Source organism: Lepidochelys olivacea (assembly GCF_965140295.1).
Source record: "Lepidochelys olivacea isolate rLepOli2 genome assembly, chromosome: 8".
Classification (NCBI taxonomy): Eukaryota; Metazoa; Chordata; order Testudines; family Cheloniidae; genus Lepidochelys; species Lepidochelys olivacea.
This window is the reverse complement of record NC_140418.1, coordinates 1,618,708-1,642,160: the sequence shown is the minus strand read 5'-3', so window position 1 is coordinate 1,642,160 and position 23,453 is coordinate 1,618,708. Positions and strand designations below refer to the sequence as shown.

General features: G+C 61.1%; 3 protein-coding genes across 4 annotated transcripts; 1 reads left to right on the top strand and 2 right to left on the bottom strand.

The window, feature by feature from the left end:
- Window positions 1-64: 64 nt before the first annotated feature.
- NOP16 (NOP16 nucleolar protein) lies at window positions 65-4,271 on the bottom strand. Its single transcript, XM_084637394.1, has 5 exons — window positions 4,105-4,271; window positions 3,250-3,364; window positions 2,392-2,461; window positions 1,001-1,107; window positions 65-555 (listed from the first exon to the last, which is right to left on the bottom strand). The coding sequence occupies exons 1-5, from the start codon at window positions 4,209-4,211 to the stop codon at window positions 412-414; spliced, it is 543 nt and encodes a 180-aa protein (XP_084493520.1). The 5' UTR covers window positions 4,212-4,271; the 3' UTR covers window positions 65-411.
- A 176-nt stretch (window positions 4,272-4,447) lies between these two features.
- HIGD2A (HIG1 hypoxia inducible domain family member 2A) lies at window positions 4,448-7,374 on the top strand. Its single transcript, XM_084637395.1, has 2 exons — window positions 4,448-4,651; window positions 5,153-7,374. Exons 1-2 carry the CDS (start codon window positions 4,513-4,515, stop codon window positions 5,317-5,319), a joined length of 306 nt encoding a protein of 101 aa, XP_084493521.1. The 5' UTR covers window positions 4,448-4,512; the 3' UTR covers window positions 5,320-7,374.
- A 555-nt stretch (window positions 7,375-7,929) lies between these two features.
- CLTB (clathrin light chain B) lies at window positions 7,930-22,601 on the bottom strand. Of its 2 annotated transcripts, XM_084636167.1 has the most exons (6): window positions 22,367-22,601; window positions 16,495-16,541; window positions 12,976-13,093; window positions 12,130-12,241; window positions 11,504-11,557; window positions 7,930-10,462 (listed from the first exon to the last, which is right to left on the bottom strand). In XM_084636167.1, the coding sequence occupies exons 1-6, from the start codon at window positions 22,530-22,532 to the stop codon at window positions 10,291-10,293; spliced, it is 669 nt and encodes a 222-aa protein (XP_084492293.1). In that variant the 5' UTR covers window positions 22,533-22,601; the 3' UTR covers window positions 7,930-10,290. The 2 variants fall into 2 exon arrangements, with proteins under 2 accessions (XP_084492293.1, XP_084492294.1); XM_084636168.1 differs by lacking the exon at window positions 11,504-11,557 and having other exon boundaries at window positions 22,367-22,597.
- Window positions 22,602-23,453: the final 852 nt, after the last annotated feature.

Sequence of the window (23,453 nt, the reverse complement as noted above, 5' to 3'; positions counted from 1 at the left end):
CAGCTCTGCACAGTGCAGGGAGGAGCTGAAGCCCTTGAGCGAGCTGCACTCGGGTGTATTCATGCTGGTTTGGAAGAGTCTGATTTATTGTAACTAAGAGCTGCAGGACACAAGAGATGGTCTCTTCCCTTCGCCCCCACTATGGTGAGGCAGTGGCCTTCTCCCCAGTGGCCTTAGGGCCTGCAGAGCCACACGGAGGAGCCCGTTCTCGCACATGCTCAGTCCCACCATCTCCCCCTGGAGGGCGGATCCTTCCTGGCCCACCAGAACCTACATCTAGTTCAGCGGGCCCCAGCCTGCGCATGGTGAAAGGGCACCAGCAGGCAGAGTCAATCTTCCCTGGTTTGCCTGGGGAGTGGCGGCACGAGACCTGCCATTGCAGGTGAGTCCAACAGGGCAGGGTGGGGGCAGTTACTGTTGGTCCATCTTGACCTGCTGCAGGGATGCAGTGAAAGCCTGGAACTCCTCAGGGTAGAAGCGCTTATACACACTGATCTTCCTCTTGATCTGCTTGGGCGTGTCCTGGTAGTAGTTCTTCTCATCACGAGCCATGTCCTGGGGGTGGGGAGAGGGGACAGAGTCAGGGAAGCTGCCTCGCTGGGGGCTGGATGGAGCAGATATCCAGGAGACCCCCACAGCCCAAGAACAAGCACCTCTGCGGCTGGCTGCATGCAGCACAGGGTTGGCACCTTGAGCCGCCCACTCAACTCCACTCACAGGCAGGTGTGGTTAGAGGCTGGGTGAGGTTTCATGCACCCTAAAGGTGACTCAGATGCAAACCAGGAAATTCAAAGAGCCACTTCCCTGACAGAGCAGCCAGACAGGAGGAGGCAGGCTCCAGGCACGGAACCCCTCTGGCTGCTTCTTGGTGCCCCCCCAATGGCTAGGAAGATGCTGTAACAGGATTGCGCTGTCGCTCTCCCAGTGGCCACAAGCACTGAGGCAGAGGCTCCCAGACATGTCCTCCGACCCTCACCGGGCAAAGGCAGGGACCACCCACCTTGTAGTTCTCGCCATGGTTCCGTATCATGTACTGCACATAGTCAATAAGGTCTCTGGAGAGTGTCTCCGACTTCTTCTCCGGGAGGCTGGCCTCATACTCCAGCTCTAGGCACCGCAAGACAAAGAGATAGAAACACTGCATGGTTCTAAGGAGCCCTGATGCTTCCAGAGATTGAACCTGGTATCTGTGGAAATGAGACTGAGCCATGCATCACTGGCAATGGCTGGTCCCTCTCAGGGACACGTCCAGCATTAATGACCACTCCCCAGTCGTGGGGGTAGACACACCAACACCTGCTCAGTGGGTTAGCGCAGAGAACACACATTGGAAGTTCCCAGACTCAAGGCCTTCTACCACATGTGACAGGTGTCTGTCTCATCAGTGCAATGGCCAGCTACAGTGCTCAGATGAGAGAGCAGGCGGGAGTGGGGCTGTCATGAAGAGACAACATTCGAGATATGCCCTGGCTGGGGGATCAGATAGAGCAATTAAATCCCAAGCCCAGGACAGAAGCTGGCAGTGCAAACTAAGGGCCTTTGACACTTTTGCCAGACCAGACACTTCGAGGGCTTAAGATGGTGATGTTCAGGGGCTAATGAATCCTGAAACCCAGCAGGGCCAATGTTCAGCTCACACATCAGTATGGGACAGAGTCTCCTTAATAGTCTGCATTACACTAGGCACAACTGTTACCTCCCAACTCATAGCCACACGCTACTAAGTCTCCTGCTCGGAGGGGAGGAGCTGCTGCTGCAGGCAGCTTTCCAGGATGCTCCTGTGGGCTTGTAGTCCTGCTACAGAAACCAGCTTTCACCCACCCCCTTTTTGATATGACAACAAGCCAACGGGCTTTGCCTCTTAGTTTCCTAGTTGCAAAAAGCACCAGAGATCAATGGATCTCTAAAAACAATCAGAGGAGCAGAGCTCTCTCTGGTGAGAAGGAACCAAGCCAGGGCACAGAGGAGCGGGGAGAGGAAGTGGAATCCATCAGACAGATCCTCACCTAGGGCACAAAGCAGAGAACATGAACCAGTGGTAGCTCAGCTCTAGGACAGGGGTTATTGGCTACATGAACTCCCTCTGCTGGCTGCCCCCACAAGAAGAGAGTTCTAAAGCCATTTCCGACATCTGTGGCAAAGCAGCAGCACCATAAGAATAAATACCAGAGTCATGGCATAGTAGGGATCCGTAATACTTGGCTGAAGGGTGCATACTGCAACAACAAATACCCAAGCTTTACCCAATTGAGGGCAAGTTACCAACCCACCCAGGAGCCTAAGAGCTGCACCTCGTTCACATGAAATGAGCACAGTGGGAACTGCAGTGCCCAGAGGCTGCAGTGGCCAGCAAAGCAAGCACTCTTAGAGCCAGAGGAGGGTGGTACCAACCGTCCAGGACGTAAGGCTTCTGCACAACTCTCTTCCCTTTGTCTTGGCCATCAACCTCCATTTCCATCACCTGCATTGAATGGGAGATGAGACCACTCAAGAAAACTCCATTCACCTGGGGCTCATGCATTCACACATGGCTTTGGAGGCTGTTCCTTCCCCATCCAGCCCTTGCACCACTGACTGGCTTAAACAGATTTCTTAGTCCATGTAACTACGACCACCTCGAAGTTCAAAAAGCCTCATTTACCATTCACTTCTTATGCTGGCTGGCCGGCCTAGAGTCACTGTCCATGTTGAGAGAAATGCCTTGTGAACATGGTTGCTTTCAGGTTCTTGATCACAAGCCCACTGTGACAATATTTGCTAAGGCCAAGTTTGGCCTGACAGCATGTGCTTTAACAAAGAGGGGGACTGTTCACTGCTTTCTTTCCCTCTGATCCAAGTGAAGTGTCTCCAGGCTAACCCCACTGCCCCGGCTAATGAATCCCCAAGTAAAAGACTCAACAGCTCCTTGCACATGCGCGTAAGCTCTCCCTGCATTGCCACTCCTGGCCCTTCACACACACACACTCTCACTTGAGAAAGAATCAAGATGGCAGACCACACTGGGTCCACACCCCAGAGACCAAGGCAGGACACATTTTCTAGTACCTTGTCCAGTCTAGTTAGGGGTCTCCTATTGCGAGTGGGCATCCATCAGTGCCCTTGGAGAATTGTCACCCATCCAGGTTGGGGAGTGTTGCCAGACAACCCAGCTGATTTTTCCCTTATGTTCATTTCCACCCCTTGGGCCCCCTCTTGGTCCCTGGGGTTTAGCCTCTTGGGAGAAATGTGTTGCTCGTATGCTGTACTTACCGGTAGCTGCCTTTTCCGGATGGGAATCGCCTTGTTGGGGTCCGCAGCCAGCCCCATTTCAGCCAGGTTCCGAGACACGGATTTGGTTCTGTCCCATGCATGTCTGATGTGGGAGCTGGCCAGAGACAAAAGAGGGAGGAAAGTGGCCATTTCACACGCAACACCACACCAGTTGATGGCCCATCCCTGCCGCAAGAGCCCTGTTCCCACTACCTGTGTCTGGCCTCAGGAACCCCCCCACTTCCACCCCCCACAGCAGCCAGAGCAGACCCCCCAGCGCAGGGTCTTTAATACTCCTGCAGTAGCTGTAACCCCTTTATGGGGTGGCTCGCACCCTAGTAGGGGGGCTGTCCTGAGCGGCCCAGCCTCCCCGCGACCCACTGCACGGCCTAACCAATGATGGAGCCCAGGATACTGCCCACTCTGCCCCACTGCATGGGCCCACCCCCTCCCCTCGGTCCAGATCCCCCCGCTCCCACCCCACAGCCCGCTCCCTCCCCTCGACCCGGCCTGGCCCAGCCCGCTCCCCGCGGCCCCCCGGCCCGCTCCCTCCTCCTCCCCTCGGCCCGGCCCGCTCCGCTGCCCTCCAGCCCCCCCGCCCGGCCCGCTCCCCTCCCCCTCCCTCCTCCGCCCCTCGGCCCGGCCCGCTCCCCCCTCCGCGGCCCCCCGGCCCGCTCCCCTCCCCCGCCCGGCCCCCCGGCCCGCTCCCTCTTCCGCCCCTCGGCTCGGCCCGGCCCGCTCCGCTCCCCTCCCCCCCGCCCGGCCCGGCCCGCTCCGCTCCCTCCTCCACCCCTCGGCTCGGCCCGGCCCGGCCCGCTCCCCTGCGGCCCCCTCGGCCCGGCCCGGCCCGCTCACCATTCGATACGGGGCGCCGCCCGCTTGCGGCTCTGCCGGTTCAGCCGCTTGCGGTTGACGCTGTAGCCGAACTTTTGGCGCCGGTTTTTCCCTTTGGCTTTCGGCATCGCGGCGGCTGCGAGCTCACGCGGCCGCAGTCAGAGACCCCTGGGCCGCCGGGGCGGGGCGGGCGCTGGGCGCGATGGGAAATGTAGTTCGACTGTCAGGGCTTCCCTCAGACCTTCGCTAGGGCCCGGTCCGCTGTGGACTATATATCCCAGCAGGCCTTGCGCTAACGCGAACGGCTGGAGCCGCAAGGCCTGCTGGGATGTGTAGTCCCACGGCAGCCATTGACTTCCGTTCTAAGTACGGTGGCTGAGGAGGGTCCCGGGCAGTCACCTTCCTGCGCTGCTCGCGGGAGTGGTGACCATGGCTCAGAGCTCCCCGCCACCCTTTGACCCCAGCAGCCCCCCCCTTATCGAGGGCTTCGTCCCCACCCCCCTGCATCGGGAGGGGTTCCGGGACAAGTTCCTGCGCAAGACTCGCGAGAACCCGCTGGTGCCTATCGGTGAGTGGGGGCCCGGGGGGGGCGGGGAGCTGGGGGTCCGGGGGCAGTGGGGAGCTGGGGCTTTGGGGGGAGGTCTGGGGGGCACAGTGGGAGTTAGTGGTCGGGGGGAGGGTGTGGCATGGGGGGAGTTAGGGGCCTGGGTGCCTGTTGGGGTGTGGGGGCATGTCTGTGGGGATGGGGGAGTTAGGGGCCTGGGGGGGCAGGGATAATGTGGGAAGCAATTGGGACACGTAGGAGGAACTGGAAGGGTTTGGGGATGCTCAGGAAATGGGACATAACCCAGGGAGAGCCCTTGGGGTGTCCCCCTCCTGCCTACTAACCACGCGGGCAGGGAGAGGGAGGTGAAGCAGGGGAAATGGGCTGGGGAGGGAGGAGACATTGAGGTTTGGGGAAAGGGGTGGAGAGAGTTAGGGGTGACCCACAGGGCGGGCCCTGAACCCTGCCCCTCAGATCTCAGCCTACCACCCCCCACTAACCTCCCAGCATTGTCCCTCTCTGCAGGCTGCCTCTCCACTGCAGGGGCTCTGACCTATGGACTCATTTGCTTCCAGAAAGGCAATACCCGCCAGTCCCAGCTGATGATGCGGGCCCGTATCCTGGCTCAGGGCTTCACCATTGCTGCCATCATGGTGGGGGTGGTGGCCACAGCAATGAAAGCTCAGAAGTAAGGTCAGGCTGGCGATGAGCTGCAGCCTCCAGGAGTGGACAGGCAACCTGTGCTTCGTGTTGTAGAAATGGACCCTTTGGCCCTGGAGAGAGTGAGTGCAGCTCTCATCTTGCTGGGGGACCAGCTCAATGGTGGTGGTGGAGCAATTATTAAAGATCCTACGGGGTTCTAGAGTTCTGGAAATGCAGCTAATACACCTGAGTGATTCAACCTAAAACCTGACCTGCGAGATTTCTTGACTCCATGGGCACTCATCCTTTCCTGGGGGACCCACAGGCAGCATCAGTCTCTAGCACCCAGCATTATTAATGGCCGTTGGATCCATTGCCTTGGTGACCCCCCTGGGGAACGGGCTGTGCTGACCCTTAGGCACGATCAAGTGATGAATCTTTCCGGGCAGGGAGTGGGACCGAAATACTGTGGATGGGAGAGAACAGTCCCCCTCTCTGGGGCTAGATCCTGTCTAGAGAGATCATGTCCCATGACCAGGGCTTGTCTGGAAAGAATGTGAGATCTATTAGGTTACCAACCATAAGCCAACTGCACCCATGCTTTGTAAAGAGAGAATTGCAGTGAGATTCTGATCAGGACATTGAATTCCAAAGCAGAGGGAAATTGTGAAGGGTCCTTATATACAATGGGAAAAAAACCAGGTAGAGAACTGCTGCTGTAGTGATGGAGATTAGGACACAGGAAATGCAGCTCTCTGTTGGAATGTGTGAAATTGGAGAGTTTCAAAGGTGGGGTCACATCAGGTCTGTGGGTTTTTTAATATTAATGGTTGGAGTTTAACTACTGTGAAACTAATCAATCTTTGTCAAGAACTAGAAGTTCCTGCATTCTGAGTCTCCGATGCCCAAGGGGAGCAGTATTTTCTCCTGTCTTAAACTTCCCAGCAGGAGGCTCTGTCTAAAAGCTCTCCATGCATTAACTGGAATGTGTTTAGTATTAACATTGAAAGATGGGAAAAAATCTCAATGAATAAGGATCCTCCTTTAGCAGGTACTTTGGAGCTACATCAATATTATAAAGAATGTTTGCTCTTCCTAGGTCAAACATGCAGAGCTGGGGTGGGAGGATTTAATGAGAGGGAGGGAAATAGTCTGTTGACTCTAATCATATCTGCAGGGTGTAGTTCTCCTGTCCTTCCTTTTGGCAGCTGCATAGTGCAGGACTCTGAAGGAGAAAGGCAGAAAGCAGATGGTATTGACAGCACCAGACTGGTGGCTGCGGTCCTGCATTGAGTGGCTGACAAAAGGAAGAACGTAAGGAGCTACACACAGCAGACATGAAGATCTATGCAGAAGATTTGTGCCATGAGGGGGTCTCCATGCCATATTGTGTCCAGGGAATCTTTGTGACTGGGGAGGGTCCCAGCTTGCCTCTCAGATCCCAGGAGGTTTGCTGCCCTGTACTTGTAAACAGAGCCAAATGGCCTCGAGTCTTTGAGACAGTGAATGTGGAAGCCTGTAAGGGCAGCGTCTCTGAGTAGAATAAAGCTACTTGGAGGCAAGGCTGGACAGAATGAAGTCAGAGAACAAAGACTTAGTAACATACCTCTTGCTGCCTCCCACCACCCTTCCCCTGGCCAGAGCCCAGTGACTTGCATTGGCCATTTGGATGGACAGGGTATTTCGTTTCAGCCAAGGGTGCTGTGGCTTTGAATCTTGGCACAGGAGGAAGGGATTGCAGGGTTAGCCTGGCAAGCACCTTGTTCATTTGCAATCTGGCAGGGCTCAGAGTGGTGGGGTTGGCTCATCTCACCCAGCCAGGATCTGCTTCACAAGGGGCAGTTTGGATTTAAGGTAATGGGACGTTTCATGATAGCTGACACCCCAGTGTCAGGCATGCTGACGTCCTTGTCTCTGCTGGGAATAAATACAGCCAGGTCCTGTGAACCTCCGCTTTGGAAGTAGCATGTTCTGCCCTGGTCCTGGGAGGTGGCCTGCAGGAGGCCGGTGCATTGTATCTGATTGTGTTGACAGGTGAAACTGTTTCTCTTCAGTTGGGTGGAGGCTGCTGCTTAATAAACCTTCCTTTGGATGAACCTTCCTTTCCATGTCTTGGCTCCATCACTGAGGCTACCTCCAAAGAGGATTCTGCGTTGGACAACTGGAGTTGACTTGTTTCAGGCCAGGGGGTAGCGGCTTCTACCATCTAATCCAGAAAGGCTCGGAGCACCCCTCCCCTGGAGCCTGAGGGTCTGCACAATGAAAGCTACCCCAGAGGCTGAAGTCTGAATGGAGCGAGACTGGCAATGTCTGCTCAGGAGAAACCCCAGCTGTGTGCGGGAAGCTCAACTCCAAACAAGATCATGATTAGCTCTCTGCTTCCTCGAGGCTCAGAATTAATCAATAACCCTGACCTGCCAGCCCTGAGCTGAGCCCACAGCAACTGCTGGTAGTAAAGCTGCAGCGCTAACTCAGCGGTCCTGCCCTGACCAGGTCACTCCTGCTTTTCTTTAGGGTGGCTCCACCCTAAGGTCTCCTTTTAGCCCTACCCCAGTCTGCTGTGCCCAGTTTGTGGGCTCAGCACAGCAGCTGCGGTGGATTCCCCCATGCCCGCTCAGAGAAGCATCAGCCTAGAAAGAAAGAAAGCGAGAAACTGCTCCTTGGGCTGGGGTGGAGTCATGTCAGTTTATTTGTACAAGGTCACATATACCAAAGCAGGGGGGACATACAACAGGCATAGTGCTCCCCAGAGCCGTCACCGGGCAGGAGGAGGAACAGGAGCCGGGCCCTTGTCTGTAAAGCAGCAGTACCAGCTATCCCCTTGGGGTCCTGCTCCCCACTGGGAATGAGGGGGGGATGCCCAAGCCATGCTTCCTGCCCCCTATTCATGCAGGAGCTAGGCCCAGTTCCAGGCTGCTGCTCTGCCACGATCAGAGTCCTGGAGCAGGAAATCCCAGCCTGGCGTCTCGGAGCACCTGCCAAGAGCTGCAGCCCTAAACCGGGCCTAATCCACCTGAGCAGCAGGGCTAACGCCCAGCAGAACTAAGCTGGAGCAGAGTCAGACAGGGCCCTATGACAGCCATGTCCAATTAGCTCATGGGCAGGGCTAGGTCTGCAGAGGAGAGAGGTTCCCCGGTGCCTCACCCCATTGGCTGGAGGGGGCTCCTGGCTTTATGGACTTCGCCCTGAGCTCCCTGCCAGTGTCTCCTCCCAGCCTGCTCTCCCCACCCAGCACCAGGCAGCATGCCCTGTGTGAGGTCCCCGTAAGCCATGCTGCATTACACCTGACCCAGTCCCTGCCCGAGGTGCATGCGGCCAGGACAGAGAGCACAAGAACATGGCAGGAGACAGAGCCCAAGGGCGAAGGGGGTCCAGCGTGCCTGTCTGCTCCTGAGTGCAGAGCTGGTTTCTAGCCTCCAGGCTCCCTGTGCTGGGAGCTAGATGGGGCTGCCCTGGCCCCACCAAGACCCTATTGACAGATAAGGTGCTTGGGGAGGAAGCTGAGCCCCCTCCTCAAAGGGCATCGCTCAGGGGAGGACAGTGGAGTCCCTTTAGCTGGCAGGCCAGGGGTGGGACAGAAGAAACAGCAGCGAGAGAACGTGAAGCCACTAGGCCAGGCTGCCTCAGCCGGTACCTGTCCCCACCCCAGGCACTCCCCTTACTTTTTGAGGGCTCATCGGTTGCTCAGAGGCAGGGCAGAGTCCAAACACCAGAGCTAGAGTTTTTCCTCTGGAATATCAAGTCCACGCGCGGGCCGGTGGGCGTTTTCTCTCCCTGGCCAAGCACAAACAGGGATCTCAGCCCGTGTCCCCTGCAGCAGGGCAGGGGCAGCTCTGCTTGAGCTCAGCACTCCCATCCCAGCCACCTTCACTTAGGAGCAGAGGAAGTGCCGGAGCAGCTCAGCCCAGGGGCTCATCGAGCCTGGTATTCAGTCTCCATGAGAGGTGCTCCAGAGGGAGGAACAAGAAGTTCCCTAAGGAGCAGTGGTGGAATAAGTTCCCCTAGGGGAGGTTTCTCCTGAGTCCGAACTTGACTTGTCAAACCCATTGATGTGTCCTTAGCCAGCCACATACCCAATCCTGGGAGCTCAGCCTCAGCACTATCCTGTGGCAGAGAGTTCCCCAGGGCAGGGTTAGCCACTGCCATTGCCTCTCCGGTACTGCTATGCCAGAGACTCACGCTAACACTGGAGGAGGAGCTGGGGGTTGCTACCTCCCAGACCCAGATACTCCTGCATGCTCCCAGCTCTGCTCCGCCTGGAGCGCCCATGACTGGGATTCTCCTTTGTCCCTGGCAGCTTGTGTGCACCTAGCCACTGCCTCTGGCTGATGTCACACCTGTGCAGCCAGGAACCGGCCCTGCCCCTCCCAGTGTCACAGCCATCCCCTGTTACAGGTGGACACAGGAGAGCCAGGGTCCCACGAGGAACTGGGAGTAGAACCCAGGCGTCCTGGCTCCCAGCCCCATGCTAGGATACTAGACAATGTTGCCTCTCATCCCACTGTCACCCAGTGCTGTGGCCCAGCATCTCAGGCAGGAGGCGGCAGGGTTTGCTCCCACCGAACTGGCTCAGCTCTCTGTCCCGGGGGAAGAAGCTGGATGGGTTTGAGGCAGAGAAGGGAGAGTCGGTGTGAGGGACAGCAAGGAGACCCCGGGATCTCTCACAGTGTCAGAGGCCTGTGCCTGGCCTACCGGCATCGAGCTCTCCTCCCCAGAAGCAGTGGGGGAGGGAGCCCAGCCCTGCTGCCCAGGGAACCACCATGGTAATAAATAAGTGTAAAAAGAGACCAATGCACCCTTTAAGCAAAGGAAAATCAGGGGGACAGTTACAACCAGCGACCCAACCAAATTAGCCACGCGCACCGGAGAGCAAAGGGGGCGGGGGACTGGGGGCGGGGGCAGCAGCGCCCCTTGCTGGCGTCCAACTGAACCTGATGTGCTGGTCCAGGCGAGCCCGCTGGCGGAAGAGTGGCCCATGTCCGCCCCGTCCCCCCCACTCTTTGGTCGTGCTGGGCGGGCGGTTAGCGGGACAGGGGTGTCTGTTTGAGGGAGATGAGCACCGAGCGCATCCTCGACACATCCTTCCATTGCTTGCTGCTCTTGGGGTTGAAGTCACACAGCTGGGCCACCTTCTCCCACTCTGTGCCGGGGTTTTCTTCCTTGGACTCCTTCAGGAAGGCTTCCTCCGAGGCCCTGGGGGAGACAGGTGGGAGAGATGTGGGGGTCAGTCTCTGAAGGAGAGGGGGCTGCTGGATCTCCCCTCCTGAGACCAGGGAGGTTCCTGTTTCCCAGTGGGTAGGACCCAGGGGCTGCTAGGCACCACACCTGCACTCCCACCTGGTTCACCCCCATCTCCTCTCCCACGATCAGGCAACACCCCCTCCTTCTGGGACACAGAGTCCTGGCTGGGCCATTCCAGAGCAAGCGCTTGGGGCTGCAGAACTAGGAGAGACAGAGAACAGGAGATCTGGGGGCCCCAGCCAGCTGCTCCCAAGAGAAACTAGCCACCTGCCCCTTTGCTTTGGGGATATGGGGGATGTTGGTAGCCCAGTGTCACAAACAACAGCATCAGGAATGGCCTGGCCATTGTTATCCTACTGTCCTAGAGCCGCTGGGCTCAGCACAGCCAGCCTGCCTGTCTGAGCCTGAGGCCAGCCCAGCCCCAGTAAGAGGGAACGTCTGCTCTCTGGGCTGGGGAAACACCCCCCCACTCCCCCAGCCTGCAAACTATCCTCCCCCTCCAGCTGCTGGACTCATGCTCCCAGATCTCCAGGCCTGAGACAGCTGGTTCCTGGACTCTGGCTCCCAGCAGTGAGCGAGGCTCTTACACATCCAGACAGAGCCGTCTGCCTCACGTGAAGGGTGCCCCAGGTGCTGACCCTCGCTGCGCTCAGACTCCTTGGGCCCTGTGCTCACCTGGGACGTTGCCCAGCCAGCCCTGGGGAGGCAGGTGCAGCAATCTCCTCCCAGGGGCGTGAGCCTGGGGGGCAGATTCTTGATGGGTCATCTCCCCTCTTTCTATCTGCCTTAACAAGCATGATCCAGAGCCCCACTCATCTCTTGTGAATCTGCCAGTAGGACGTGCTCAGCTGGGTGCCGCCACCCTTGAGGCCGAGGGCCCCTGGGAACCCCTATTTGGGCAGCGAGTGTCTCTGGGGTTTGAAATCCCCACGCCCGCCTGGCTCCCCCAGGGCCCTCTAGGGAAAGGACACAGAGACAGCAAGAGGCACATACACATAGCCGATCACGTCGGCGTCCGGCTGCTGGTAAAATGCTTTGTCAGCAATCCTAGCGCGTGAGCAGGAGACAGAGCAGCCAGGCAGGCAAAGGGTTAGAGAGAGAGAGAGAGAGACAGGGTTAGTGTCCTTCCCCAGCGCGACGGGCAGGGAACCAGTTCCGATTCGCGAGTGACCCCGGAGCTGAGCAGACACCCGGCAGCAATGCAGGTACGCAGAAACCCCTCGGCGCGAGGCAGGCGGGAAATCGGACTGACTCAGTGCTGAGATGCCACAGCATCAGCACCACGGAAACCAGCATCTGGCAGCATCTGGCCAGGATGAGACCTTCTGGAGCAAGGCAGACAGAACACCTCTCAGAGGAGTAGGGGTCTGACCCTATTTTCTGACAAAGTTCCCCACCACCCCTCTGCTGAGCTCCAGCCCACGGGTGGCTGCATTTCACCAGGAGACTGTGAGCTATTATTGACAGTGACTGTTGCTGGCATGGGGCACTGTGGATCTGGCTTTAGGGGGACTCTGGGTGGACCAATCCCCAGCACCTCCTCTGGCTGCACACAGCTCAGCTGAGCGACAGGCTCCCTGCATCACCGGCCGGCCCCGCCACGCCATCCCCCGCAATACCTGTTGTTAACTCGGTTCTTCTCCATCTGCTCGTTCTGACGCACGTTCCACTCCTCCAGGTCCTTCTTGGCCTTTTCGCGCCATTCCTGCTCCGTCACCTTCGAAGCAGCATCTAGAGCACAGCAGGACAGACGGTCAGCAGGCAGCCAGACACACAGCAGGCTCTGCTGCAGGGGGAGCCCCACCCAGGCTGGGTCAGCTCACTCCCTTGGTAGGAGAACAGAGGCAGACAGGGCTGTATAGGCATCAGGGTCCTGTCAGAGACTCTGTCCAGGGGGAATCCCCACATCCCAAGGGGGCAGATGCTCCTGTCACAAGACCACCCTGCTCCTCCAGCACAAGGTGGCAGGAGCTTCCCATCCTCCCAGCTAAATCGCATGCCCGCGGGGCTCTGCAGCCCCCAAGAACTAGGGCCCTTCCAGCCATGGCCACTGACCTGGCTTTCAGCGCCTGCGTGTGGCCCACTCTCTCCGTGCCCTCCCGCTGCAGAAGCCGAGTGGAGCGCGCAAGAGGAGGCTTCAGTGAGAGAGGTGTGCAGGCAGCATAGGAGCTGCGGCACCTACCCACACTTCCTGCTGGGGAAGCCTGAGCCTGCAGGGAGCCTGGCCTTTGGGTCGGCGCCCCAGCCAGGGTCAGGGAACATGAGCCAGGGGCATTTGCTGGCGGGGAGGGGTAGACTGTCTCCCGGGATGCCTGGGAGCGTGGCAGTGGGTGTATGATCAATGCAGCAGGTAGACGAGGGCTGAAAGTGCCAGGAGCCCAGGCTCTCCGCAGCTGCTAGGGACAGAGGCAGGCAGGGTCTCTGTGCTGTGTGGAGGAGCCTCCCGCCCTGCCCACCCCACTCACCCAGCTCCTGCAACCGTTTCTTTTGCTCCTCCCGCCATTTGCGGATGCTCTCGGGCTCCTGGGTCAGCCTGTCAGCCCGGGCGATGGCTGCGTAGCCGTCCGTGGGGCCGTTGGATTCCTGCGGGACATAAGCACTCCCCCATGAAAAGCAGCCCTCTCCAGCACTCCCTGCCTGCCCTCAGGCCCTCCGCAAGCAGGGCGCAGCAAGGGCATGTGGTGGGGAGGAACCTCAGCGGGTGAACCCCTGCAGAGGGGTGAAGTGTGATGCCCCCCTCTGGACTGATAGTGATCAAACCTCCTCCCCACCAGTGCACACTGAGGAGCCCAGGAGGAAGAACTGAGGGGCTCAGTCTGTTCCCATATCCACAGCAAGGAGCCCACCCCCACGGCTGACCCCAAGCACCCCCTCAGCACAGAGCCAGGGGCCACTGAGGCCAGACGCCCTCCTCTCCAACAAGCCAGCTTGCCTGCACTAAGCTAGGCACCTAGCTGCCAGCCTGGCACCTTCTAACAGCATCAAACCTGTCCCACTGCCCAGCTCCTCAGGGCCCAGCATCTCCCACCCGCCTCCTGCCAAGTAGCCACTCACCGGCGCAACCCGATAGAACTTGCCATTCGCTGCCAACACGACTTTCATGTCTGTCCCCGTCACGCCCCCATCAGCTGCTGCTGCTCTGGGGAGGGGCTACGGGCTGCACCTTTGTGACATCATCCTAACAACTGACATCACGGGGCAGACGCAGCCGCCTGGCTAATGCGCCTGTGATGTCACAGTCATTCTGATAGGGCACCGTCCTGCTACTGATCCCTCCACTGCTTGGAGCCGGACGCCCCCCTACTTCTGGGTCCTAGTGTCATATTGCTGGCATCACCCCTGGTGTCCCGCCCTCACCGCCGAGTCCCCGGAGGGAGGGGCTGGGCCCAGTCACCGATAACGAGGGGTGTGATAGCTCTGGCCAGGGGAGTTGGGAAGAGCTGGTGCCTAAGGCTCAGTCCCACAGGGCCCGCAAGGTGGTGCTGTTCTGCCTCTAGATAGCATCAACCCCACCTTCCCCTCTCAGCGACTGCACAGAGATCAGGGGCAGATCCCTCTGCCAGCCCCACGCACTGCAGGGCCCAGCGAGGGCCGTTCCTATAGAGGTCACGGGCAGATCCCTCTGCCAGCCCCACACACTGCAGGGCCCAGCGAGGGCCGTTCCTATAGAGGTCACGGGCAGATCCCTCTGCCAGCCCCACACACCTGCAGGGCCCAGCGAGGGCCGTTCCTATAGAGGTCACGGGCAGATCCCTCTGCCAGCCCCACACACTGCAGGGCCCAGCGAGGGCCGTTCCTATAGAGGTCACGGGCAGATCCCTCTGCCAGCCCCACACACTGCAGGGCCCAGCGAGGGCCGTTCCTATAGAGGTCACGGGCAGATCCCTCTGCCAGCCCCACACACTGCAGGGCCCAGCGAGGGCCGTTCCTATAGAGGTCACGGGCAGATCCCTCTGCCAGCCCCACACACTGCAGGGCCCAGCGAGGGCCGTTCCTATAGAGGTCACGGGCAGATCCCTCTGCCAGCCCCACACACTGCAGGGCCCAGCGAGGGCCGTTCCTATAGAGGTCACGGGCAGATCCCTCTGCCAGCCCCACACACTGCAGGGCCCAGCGAGGGCCGTTCCTATAGAGGTCACGGGCAGATCCCTCTGCCAGCCCCACACACTGCAGGGCCCAGCGAGGGCCGTTCCTATAGAGGTCACGGGCAGATCCCTCTGCCAGCCACACACCTGCAGGGCCCAGCGAGGGCCGTTCCTATAGAGGTCACGGGCAGATCCCTCTGCCAGCCCCACACACTGCAGGGCCCAGCGAGGGCCGTTCCTATAGAGGTCACGGGCAGATCCCTCTGCCAGCCCCACACACCTGCAGGGCCCAGCGAGGGCCGTTCCTATAGAGGTCACGGGCAGATCCCTCTGCCAGCCCCACACACTGCAGGGCCCAGCGAGGGCCGTTCCTATAGAGGTCACGGGCAGATCCCTCTGCCAGCCCCACACACTGCAGGGCCCAGCGAGGGCCGTCCCCCATCGCTGCTGGGTCAAAGGGGCTACACTTGGAAGGCAGCTACAGCTGGCGGGGAGGCTGCAGCTCCCTGTCCTGGAGCAGAGATGATTCTTTGGGCCCTGGAGCCTGTTGCTCATCCCTGAGCCCATCCTGGTGTGAGGAGGGGCCACTCGGACATCTGAGCAGAGCTCCGATTCAAAGCTCTCCCCTGTGAGGGCCAAGCACCGAAATCACTGGGCGATGCAGGTACTTAGCCCTGCTTAGGAGCAGGCCATGACACAGCACAGCCAGTCGAAGGTGCTCTCTGCCCCAACCCCTCCACGCCCCCAGCCCCTCCTTCCACTGAGCAAGGCTATTAGGGTGCAGCTCTCCTCTGAAATGCCCTGATCTAATTAAGTCCCTCCCTGTCTGATGGGATCATCCTTCCATGAAGCAAGCCCAGCGAACCCACGCACCCCACTGGCTAGCTACGTGGAGGGGTGAAATATTCCTCCCTGCCAGGAGCCACTACTCTCCCTCCACCCCACACAGCCAGGTCTGGGGAGGGGGCTGAGCACTCTGCCCGTGCAGACAGTGACTGAGACCTGGAGAGGGAGTCCTGGGAGGCATGTCCCTAGCAGATGCAAAGGGAGATGCTGCACATGCCCATGCCCATGCCCCTGGGTGGGGATTGGCATTGTGACCGGAGGCCCCATGAGTCCAACACCAGTGGAACGTACTGTAGCGACAGGACCCCAGAGAGTGGCTGGGGCCCCTAAATCTCTGCGTTCGGGTCTCCTCTCGCTGGGATCTGTGGGGCTTGCCCTGACTTGTGCCAGCTGAAGTACGAGGAAAACCAGGCTGATAAACCAGCTGGGCTGCTCCAACTTGGAAAGGAGGTGTCACACGTCCCTCCCGGGTGCCATCATTTTCTACGAGCAGGAGCAAGAGGCTGGACCCCACTGCTGTCCCACTACCCTCCTCATCGCCTCTCGGCTCCAGCCTCTGCCGAGAGAGGCCATCCAGCTGCCCCGGGACAGCCGCAGCCCATTTAACGAAGAGACTGGGTGGGCTGGAGAAACACAAGGCCTTTGGGGAGGGTCTCTCTGGGTTTTCTGTCTCCCAATTCAGCTCCAACAGGCTGCCCCCAGCTTTAGACCCTTTGGTTGCTGCAGCTCCCCAGCTGGGGGACATCCCTCACTTGAGCACAGATCCAACAGGGGGAATAGGTGGGACTTTAATCCAGTCAGGAACCCACAGGACCCTGCTGCTCAGTCCAGTTCCGTCACCTCTAATGCCCTGGCACAGACAGACGGGCTGGCATGTCAAGGAAACAGGGCAGAGATGGAGCACCGGGCTCCCCCTTGCTCAGATACAGATGTGGGATGTTTCCATGAGCAGCACAGCAGCACCCGGGTGCAGAGGCAGGATGCCAGGGTCCAAGCAAACCCACTGGCTGACCGTCCCTAAGTGCAGGGCAGGGCGAAGGATCTGGCTCTCACCTGAAAGACATCTCCATTCACAGTGGCCCCCACGTCCTCAAAGTCAGCTGCATGGGAGGCAAGAGAGAAACATGTTACCCGGCTGTTAGCAGCACACGAGGGACCCACGATTGCTGCTTTCAGCTTGGCACAGAGAGCTGTGTGTGTTGGGGTGAGAGGGGAGTGAAGAGCTCATGGCTGGAAGAGCAGGGGGTCATGACTGAATGGCACTGGGAGAGCTATGGGGGGGAGCCCAGGGCCAGGATAGACGGGGGGCTGTGGGTCAGAAGTGAAGGGCATTGGCAGAACTGTGTGGGTGGAGCGCACAGGGCTAGGACAGCGGGGGGCTGTGGGTCAGAGCTGTGCAAAGGGAAGCTTGTGCAGCACCATCTCCCTGGCTCTAGTCCATGTTGGGGTCCCTCACTTTGCTGACAGTAATTCCCCTGGCTTCACTTCAGCTCATGCAAAAGGCAGCAGCCCCCTGCTCCCAGCACTGTGATCACATAATGCCCACCCGCCCTGCATCCTCCGGGCTGCCTAGGGAGAGGTGGCAGGATTTTAAGCTGCCACGTTGGGATTTAAAGACCTTGTAGCTGAGGGACCCGGCTCCAGCAGAGACATCCCTGAACCTCCTGCTGGTGGGAATCTGGAATCTCCAACCCCCTCGTTTGGGGGGCTCAGTGTTAGCCCCAGGGTGTGAGACTCCCCCTCTGTGGAGCATCCCCCTCCGCCTCTCCCCCCAGACATGTGTTCGAGGGGGTTCGGCTCAGGTCCTTAGGACACTTTTCCTGGTGCTTTATCTTATCCAGTGATCAGAGCAATTGCAGGGTTCTGCTCCCAAGCCGGGAGGCTGGCCAGGTTGAAGCACACTGATTGTTATTAAGACTATTATTAGTAACGACAAATATGCCCCCATCTTTCAAACATTCCAACCAAAGGCAAGGCCCCTCAGCTGCGAGGTCACACATGGGCACATGTGATTGGTCATTCAGAGGGGCAATCAGCTGAATCCCTCCAACCAGCTGCTGGGAATCCCAAACAGAGGCTGGACCATTTTGACTCCACTTTGTGGGTGCCGTGCCATCCCCAGGCAGGCAGGACAGAGCTTCCAAGAGAGGGGTCCCGGAGCCTTTGGCGGGGCCACCAGGGAGTCGGGACCACCAGGGAGTCAGCTGCTGAGGCTCCCAATGCCACATCTGGGGAAATGCTCCAACGGGGCAGAGCTGGGAGGAGCTCAGTTGGACCCCCATGTCCTGGATTCACACGGCCAATGCAGTCAGGCAAGGACCAGACCAGCCTTGGAGCTCACAGCTTCAGAGCTGGGAGGAGGGACATTGCTTACGGGCTGGGAACTGGAAGTTCTGGGTTCTACTCCAGCACAAGCATTGACGCCCTGTGACTGGGCAGGCCGCCTCCCTCTGTGGCTCAGTCTCTCCCTCTATAAAATGGGCAGAATTATCCACCCCCGCCCTCGCCCCTTCAGAGATCGGTCCCTGAGATGAGCGTGTTGGGCATGTTTGCCAGGCTTCCGGCTGTTAGGTTGTGGAATAAATATTACAGTAAAGAACTAAAGTTAGCTTTGGTTAAGAAAACATACACATTGTGAAGCAAGGCCCTGACTAGTTAGTAGAAAGAAGGCCTTGAAAATCACGAGTTATGAGGCCAGAAGGAATGGAGGAGGAAGGATGTCTAGTTCAAAAAGTAATTAATGAGATAAGGGACAGTTTCTACAAAGAAGGCCTCTGATCGGTAGGGGTGACTGCAGATGGTTTCAAATAAGACAACAAGAATCTGTCTTAAAAGGAGCCAACATGGACCTGCTCACCCCACATACCCGTGCTATCTTAAAAATAAAGGCTAGGTGAGTCCAGGTGGCATGCAAAAGCTGTTGGACAGCAGGTCGGAGGGGACGAGAGGAGGAGGAAAGACCTGGGGAGAAAGGAGGTTGTACATCCCATCTGGATTCAGTTTGAAAATTAGGGTGAAGTGTGAAGTATTTGTTGGCTCAAGTGGCAATGGCAGCACTGGTATAAAAAGAGTGATGAGTTTGAGGGTTCTTTGTCAGACCCTCACTCATTACGCTGGAGCACACCAGGATAAGGCCGCTTTCCCGAGGTCTGGCCCATCCATAAGTACACTGATGACGTACTTCTGATCACATTGTGCTGTCTCGGCTACAATGACTGCTTATTTTTAGGCAGTCAGGCATGTTCTGAGCAACTTGTGTCTGGTAGTCTCCCATATTAATTATTTCTAATATTACTAATAATTCCAACAGAGGTGAAGGCTATTTGGGGCACAGGAGAGCCAGACTCCAGCCACTTTGAAGGCCTTAGAGGGGTAGTGGAGCACCGAGAAGAGGCCCCTGCCTCCACCTAGAGTGAGCTCTGGGTTCTCCCCAACGACATGCAGGCAGGCAGGGGCCTGCAGCTCAGTTGGACCCCCATGTCCTGGATTCACACAGCCAATGCAGTCAGGCAAGGACCAGACCAGCCTTGGAGCTCACAGCTTCAGCCCAGCTGAGCTAATGGCTTTAGGGGAGGCTACCCCAGGGAGAGACAGCATGACACAGGGGCCTGAGGAAGCAGACTTCAACCTTCCACCCTGCCAGCTGCTCCAGCCCCAGCAGGGCCTTAGATCCCTCTCTGTTGCTGTTTCCCACCCCTGCACAGCCGCACCCTCCCTTCTCCTCCACCCCCTCACACTCTTGCACACACACACACTAAGTAGGTGGCTACACCCAATCCCGTGGCTTGCTGGGTCTTGTCTGGCAGCATTTCCAGCTGCTACTCCCAATGCCTCCCTGGGCCCTGAATCTGGCTCTGCTGTGAACTCCACGGACCTGTCCCTACACTGGGCTAGAGGAGAGCCAGGCCTGCGACCTTCCAAGCCCTGATGTGCTCATGTCGCATGTGACAAGCCAACCGCCCCCTTCACAAGCCCACCCCGCAGCCAGCATGAGAGACCCCTTATTGCCTGAATGAGCCACAGAGGCTTAGCCTCCTCTCCTTTGTAGAGGGATCATGGCAGGGCAGAGCTGGGGCAGCTCGCCTTTGGCCTGCTGCTGCCTGAGATCAGCCCAGCCCTATGGGGCAGGAGTTCCCGGGGCACGTCACACTGAGAAGTGGCCGCTGTGTCCTGATCTTTAGTAAGCAGCACTGGGAGAGGAAAGCCCAAAACGAGCAGCACCAGCCCTTCCCAGGGATCCCTGAGCCAGGGGCAGCCATGCTGACCATTGAACTCCAGGGTAACAACATCTGTGCTCAGCCCCTGCTAGACATATAGAAGGGACCTGGGAACCCTACTCCTCGGGCAGGCGGTGAGCCCATTCCACCCACTGCAGAGCGGGGAACGGAACCACTGGGGCCACACGCCGTGCCCAGCCCCCGGGGGGAGGGAGCATTCCCCACCCCCACTGGGGCCACACGCCGTGCCCAGCCCCACGGGGGGAGGGAGCATTCCCCACCCCCGCTGGGGCCACACGCCGTGCCCAGCCCCACGGGGGGAGGGAGCATTCCCCACCCCCGCTGGGGCCACACGCCGTGCCCAGCCCCACGGGGGGAGGGAGCATTCCCCACCCCCGCTGGGGTCACACGCCGTGCCCAGCCCCACGGGGGGAGGGAGCATTCCCCACCCCCGCTGGGGCCACACGCCGTGCCCAGCCCCACGGGGGGAGGGAGCATTCCCCACCCCCGCTGGGGCCACACGCCGTGCCCAGCCCCACGGGGGGAGGGAGCATTCCCCACCCCCGCTGGGGCCACACGCCGTGCCCAGCCCCACGGGGGGAGGGAGCATTCCCCACCCCCGCTGGGGCCACACGCCGTGCCCAGCCCCACGGGGGGAGGGAGCATTCCCCACCCCCGCTGGGGCCACACGCCGTGCCCAGCCCCACGGGGGGAGGGAGCATTCCCCACCCCCGCTGGGGCCACACGCCGTGCCCAGCCCCACGGGGGGAGGGAGCATTCCCCACCCCCGCTGGGGCCACACGCCGTGCCCAGCCCCACGGGGGGAGGGAGCATTCCCCACCCCCGCTGGGGCCACACGCCGTGCCCAGCCCCACGGGGGGAGGGAGCATTCCCCACCCCCGCTGGGGTCACACGCCTGCCCAGCCCCCGGGGGGGGGGGAGCATTCCCCACCCCCGCTGGGGTCACACACCGTGCCCCACGGGGGGAGGGAGCATTCCCCACCCCCACTGGGGCCACACGCCGTGCCCAGCCCCACGGGGGGAGGGAGCATTCCCCACCCCCGCTGGGGCCACACGCCTGCCCAGCCCCCGGGGGGAGGGAGCATTCCCCACCCCCGCTGGGGCCACACGCCGTGCCCAGCCCCACGGGGGGAGGGAGCATTCCCCACCCCCGCTGGGGCCACACGCCGTGCCCAGCCCCACGGGGGGAGGGAGCATTCCCCACCCCCGCTGGGGCCACACGCCGTGCCCAGCCCCACGGGGGGAGGGAGCATTCCCCACCCCCGCTGGGGCCACACGCCGTGCCCAGCCCCACGGGGGGAGGGAGCATTCCCCACCCCCGCTGGGGCCACACGCCGTGCCCAGCCCCACGGGGGGAGGGAGCATTCCCCACCCCCGCTGGGGCCACACGCCGTGCCCAGCCCCACGGGGGGAGGGAGCATTCCCCACCCCCGCTGGGGCCACACGCCGTGCCCAGCCCCACGGGGGGAGGGAGCATTCCCCACCCCCGCTGGGGCCACACGCCGTGCCCAGCCCCACGGGGGGAGGGAGCATTCCCCACCCCCGCTGGGGCCACACGCCGTGCCCAGCCCCACGGGGGGAGGGAGCATTCCCCACCCCCGCTGGGGTCACACGCCGTGCCCAGCCCCCGGGGGGAGGGAGCATTCCCCACCCCCGCTGGGGTCACACGCCGTGCCCAGCCCCACGGGGGGAGGGAGCATTCCCCACCCCCGCTGGGGTCACACGCCTGCCCAGCCCCCGGGGGGAGGGAGCATTCCCCACCCCCGCTGGGGCCACACTCCTGCCCAGCCCCATGGGGAGGGAGCATTCCCCACCCCCGCTGGGGCCACACGCCGTGCCCAGCCCCCGGGGGGGGAGGGAGCATTCCCCACCCCCGCTGGGGCCACACGCCGTGCCCAGCCCCCGGGGGGGGAGGGAGCATTCCCCACCCCCACTGGGGCCACACGCCTGCCCAGCCCCACGGGGGGAGGGAGCATTCCCCACCCCCCCGGGGCCACACGCCGTGCCCAGCCCCACGGGGGGAGGGAGCATTCCCCACCCCACTGGGGTCACACTCCTGCCCAGCCCCACGGGGGGAGGGAGCATTCCCCACCCCCGCTGGGGTCACACGCCTGCCCAGCCCCCGGGGGGGAGGGAGCATTCCCCACCCCCGCTGGGGTCACACGCCGTGCCCAGCCCCACGGGGGGAGGGAGCATTCCCCACCCCCGCTGGGGCCACACTCCTGCCCAGCCCCCGGGGGGAGGGAGCATTCCCCACCCCCGCTGGGGCCACACTCCTGCCCAGCCCCATGGGGAGGGAGCATTCCCCACCCCCGCTGGGGCCACACGCCGTGCCCAGCCCCCGGGGGGAGGGAGCATTCCCCACCCCACTGGGGTCACACTCCTGCCCAGCCCCACGGGGGGAGGGAGCATTCCCCACCCCCCCGGGGCCACACGCCGTGCCCAGCCCCACGGGGGGAGGGAGCATTCCCCACCCCACTGGGGTCACACTCCTGCCCAGCCCCACGGGGGGAGGGAGCATTCCCCACCCCCGCTGGGGTCACACGCCGTGCCCAGCCCCACGGGGGGAGGGAGCATTCCCCACCCCACTGGGGTCACACTCCTGCCCAGCCCCATGGGGAGGGACCATTCCCCACCCCCAGCGGGGGGCCCAGGCCGGACCCAGCCCGCCCCGTCCCCGCACTCACCCCCCACGTCCGGGGCCTGCCCCGGGCCCCCGTCGGCCGCCCCGAAGCCCTCGTCGTTCTCGATGCCGGCGATCTCGCTCTCCTGCTGGGCCAGGAAGGCGGCGGCGGGGTCCTCCTCCGGGGCGCCGCTCTCCGACGACGAGAAGAAGCCGAAGTCGTCGGCCATGGTGGCCCCGCCGCGCAGCGCACGGAGCCGGGGACGGACGGGGCGGTCACTGCGGGCGGAGCCTGGCGGCGGGCGGGGCGCCCCGGGGTGGGGGGGCGCGGGGCCCGGGCGGCTCCGGGGCGGAGCAGAGGGGAGCGGGGGGCCGGGCTCGCCCCCTAAGGCGGGACCCTTCGCGGCGCGGGGCCGCGGCGAGCCCAGGCGGGCGCGAAGGGGGTGCCGCCGGGCTCCGAGCCCGGGGGTCCCCGGCTACCTGCCGCTGCCCCCCGCGGGTGCCCCAGCTCCCCAGGGCGAGCAGCCTCGCACACCCCTGCCTGCCCCCCCGGCGGGGCGGGGCGCTGCTCCCTGAACCCGCACCCGGGGCGGAGGGGGGAGGAAGAGGCACCCATCCAGCGGTGGCACTTAGCAGCCCCCCCGCCGAGCGCCCCCAGGCCCTGGGCTTTCCTTGAGCCCCGGGCTTGTCCCCGTGTAAGCTCCTTGGGGCAGGGCCCTTCTCTGCAAAGCCCTGGACACAGCCGGGGCGCTGTACACATGATGAACAAGCCGGTATTCCTGCAGGGAGCCCCGTGGCTGGGCACATTTGGAAATAGAATAAGGGGCCCAGCAGAGCATGTGCAGCAAGAAACAGACCTGCGTTTACCTGCTCAGACCTGCACAGGGGTCAGTTTGTTCCCTTATTCTAAATTTGGCCCAGCACCTTTTAAATTTCTTGGGACAGTATTGACCCCTCTCAGGATTTCTATGGGAAGTGCTCACCTTGAGCCACAGCTGGTCAGTGCAGAGACAAGCAGGCACCATGAGGCATTATAGTTACCAAACATGGAAACCCTGCCCTTCTCCCCCTTTGGGTACCCAGAAAGTGCGTGTGTGTAGGATACCCCCGTCCACATCAGCCCTGCCAGTCCAGAATGGCTCTGGGATGTT

Bases quoted from the DNA above. Each gene is read 5' to 3' on its own strand.
- NOP16 (XM_084637394.1), bottom strand. From the start codon at position 4,211: ATGCCGAAAGCCAAAGGGAAAAACCGGCGCCAAAAGTTCGGCTACAGC. The intron at 2,462-3,249 runs GTAAGTACAGCA...CATTCAATGCAG, and splicing joins TCCGGAAAAGGCAGCTACCG to GTGATGGAAATGGAGGTTGA. The intron at 1,108-2,391 runs GTTGGTACCACC...TGCGGTGCCTAG, and splicing joins GAAGCCTTACGTCCTGGACG to AGCTGGAGTATGAGGCCAGC.
- HIGD2A (XM_084637395.1), top strand. From the start codon at position 4,513: ATGGCTCAGAGCTCCCCGCCACCCTTTGACCCCAGCAGCCCCCCCCTT. The intron at 4,652-5,152 runs GTGAGTGGGGGC...CCCTCTCTGCAG, and splicing joins GAACCCGCTGGTGCCTATCG to GCTGCCTCTCCACTGCAGGG.
- CLTB (XM_084636167.1), bottom strand. From the start codon at position 22,532: ATGGCCGACGACTTCGGCTTCTTCTCGTCGTCGGAGAGCGGCGCCCCG. The intron at 12,242-12,975 runs GTGAGTGGGGTG...GCTGTGCTCTAG, and splicing joins GAAACGGTTGCAGGAGCTGG to ATGCTGCTTCGAAGGTGACG. The intron at 10,463-11,503 runs GTATGTGCCTCT...TGTCTCCCCCAG, and splicing joins GCCGACGTGATCGGCTATGT to GGCCTCGGAGGAAGCCTTCC.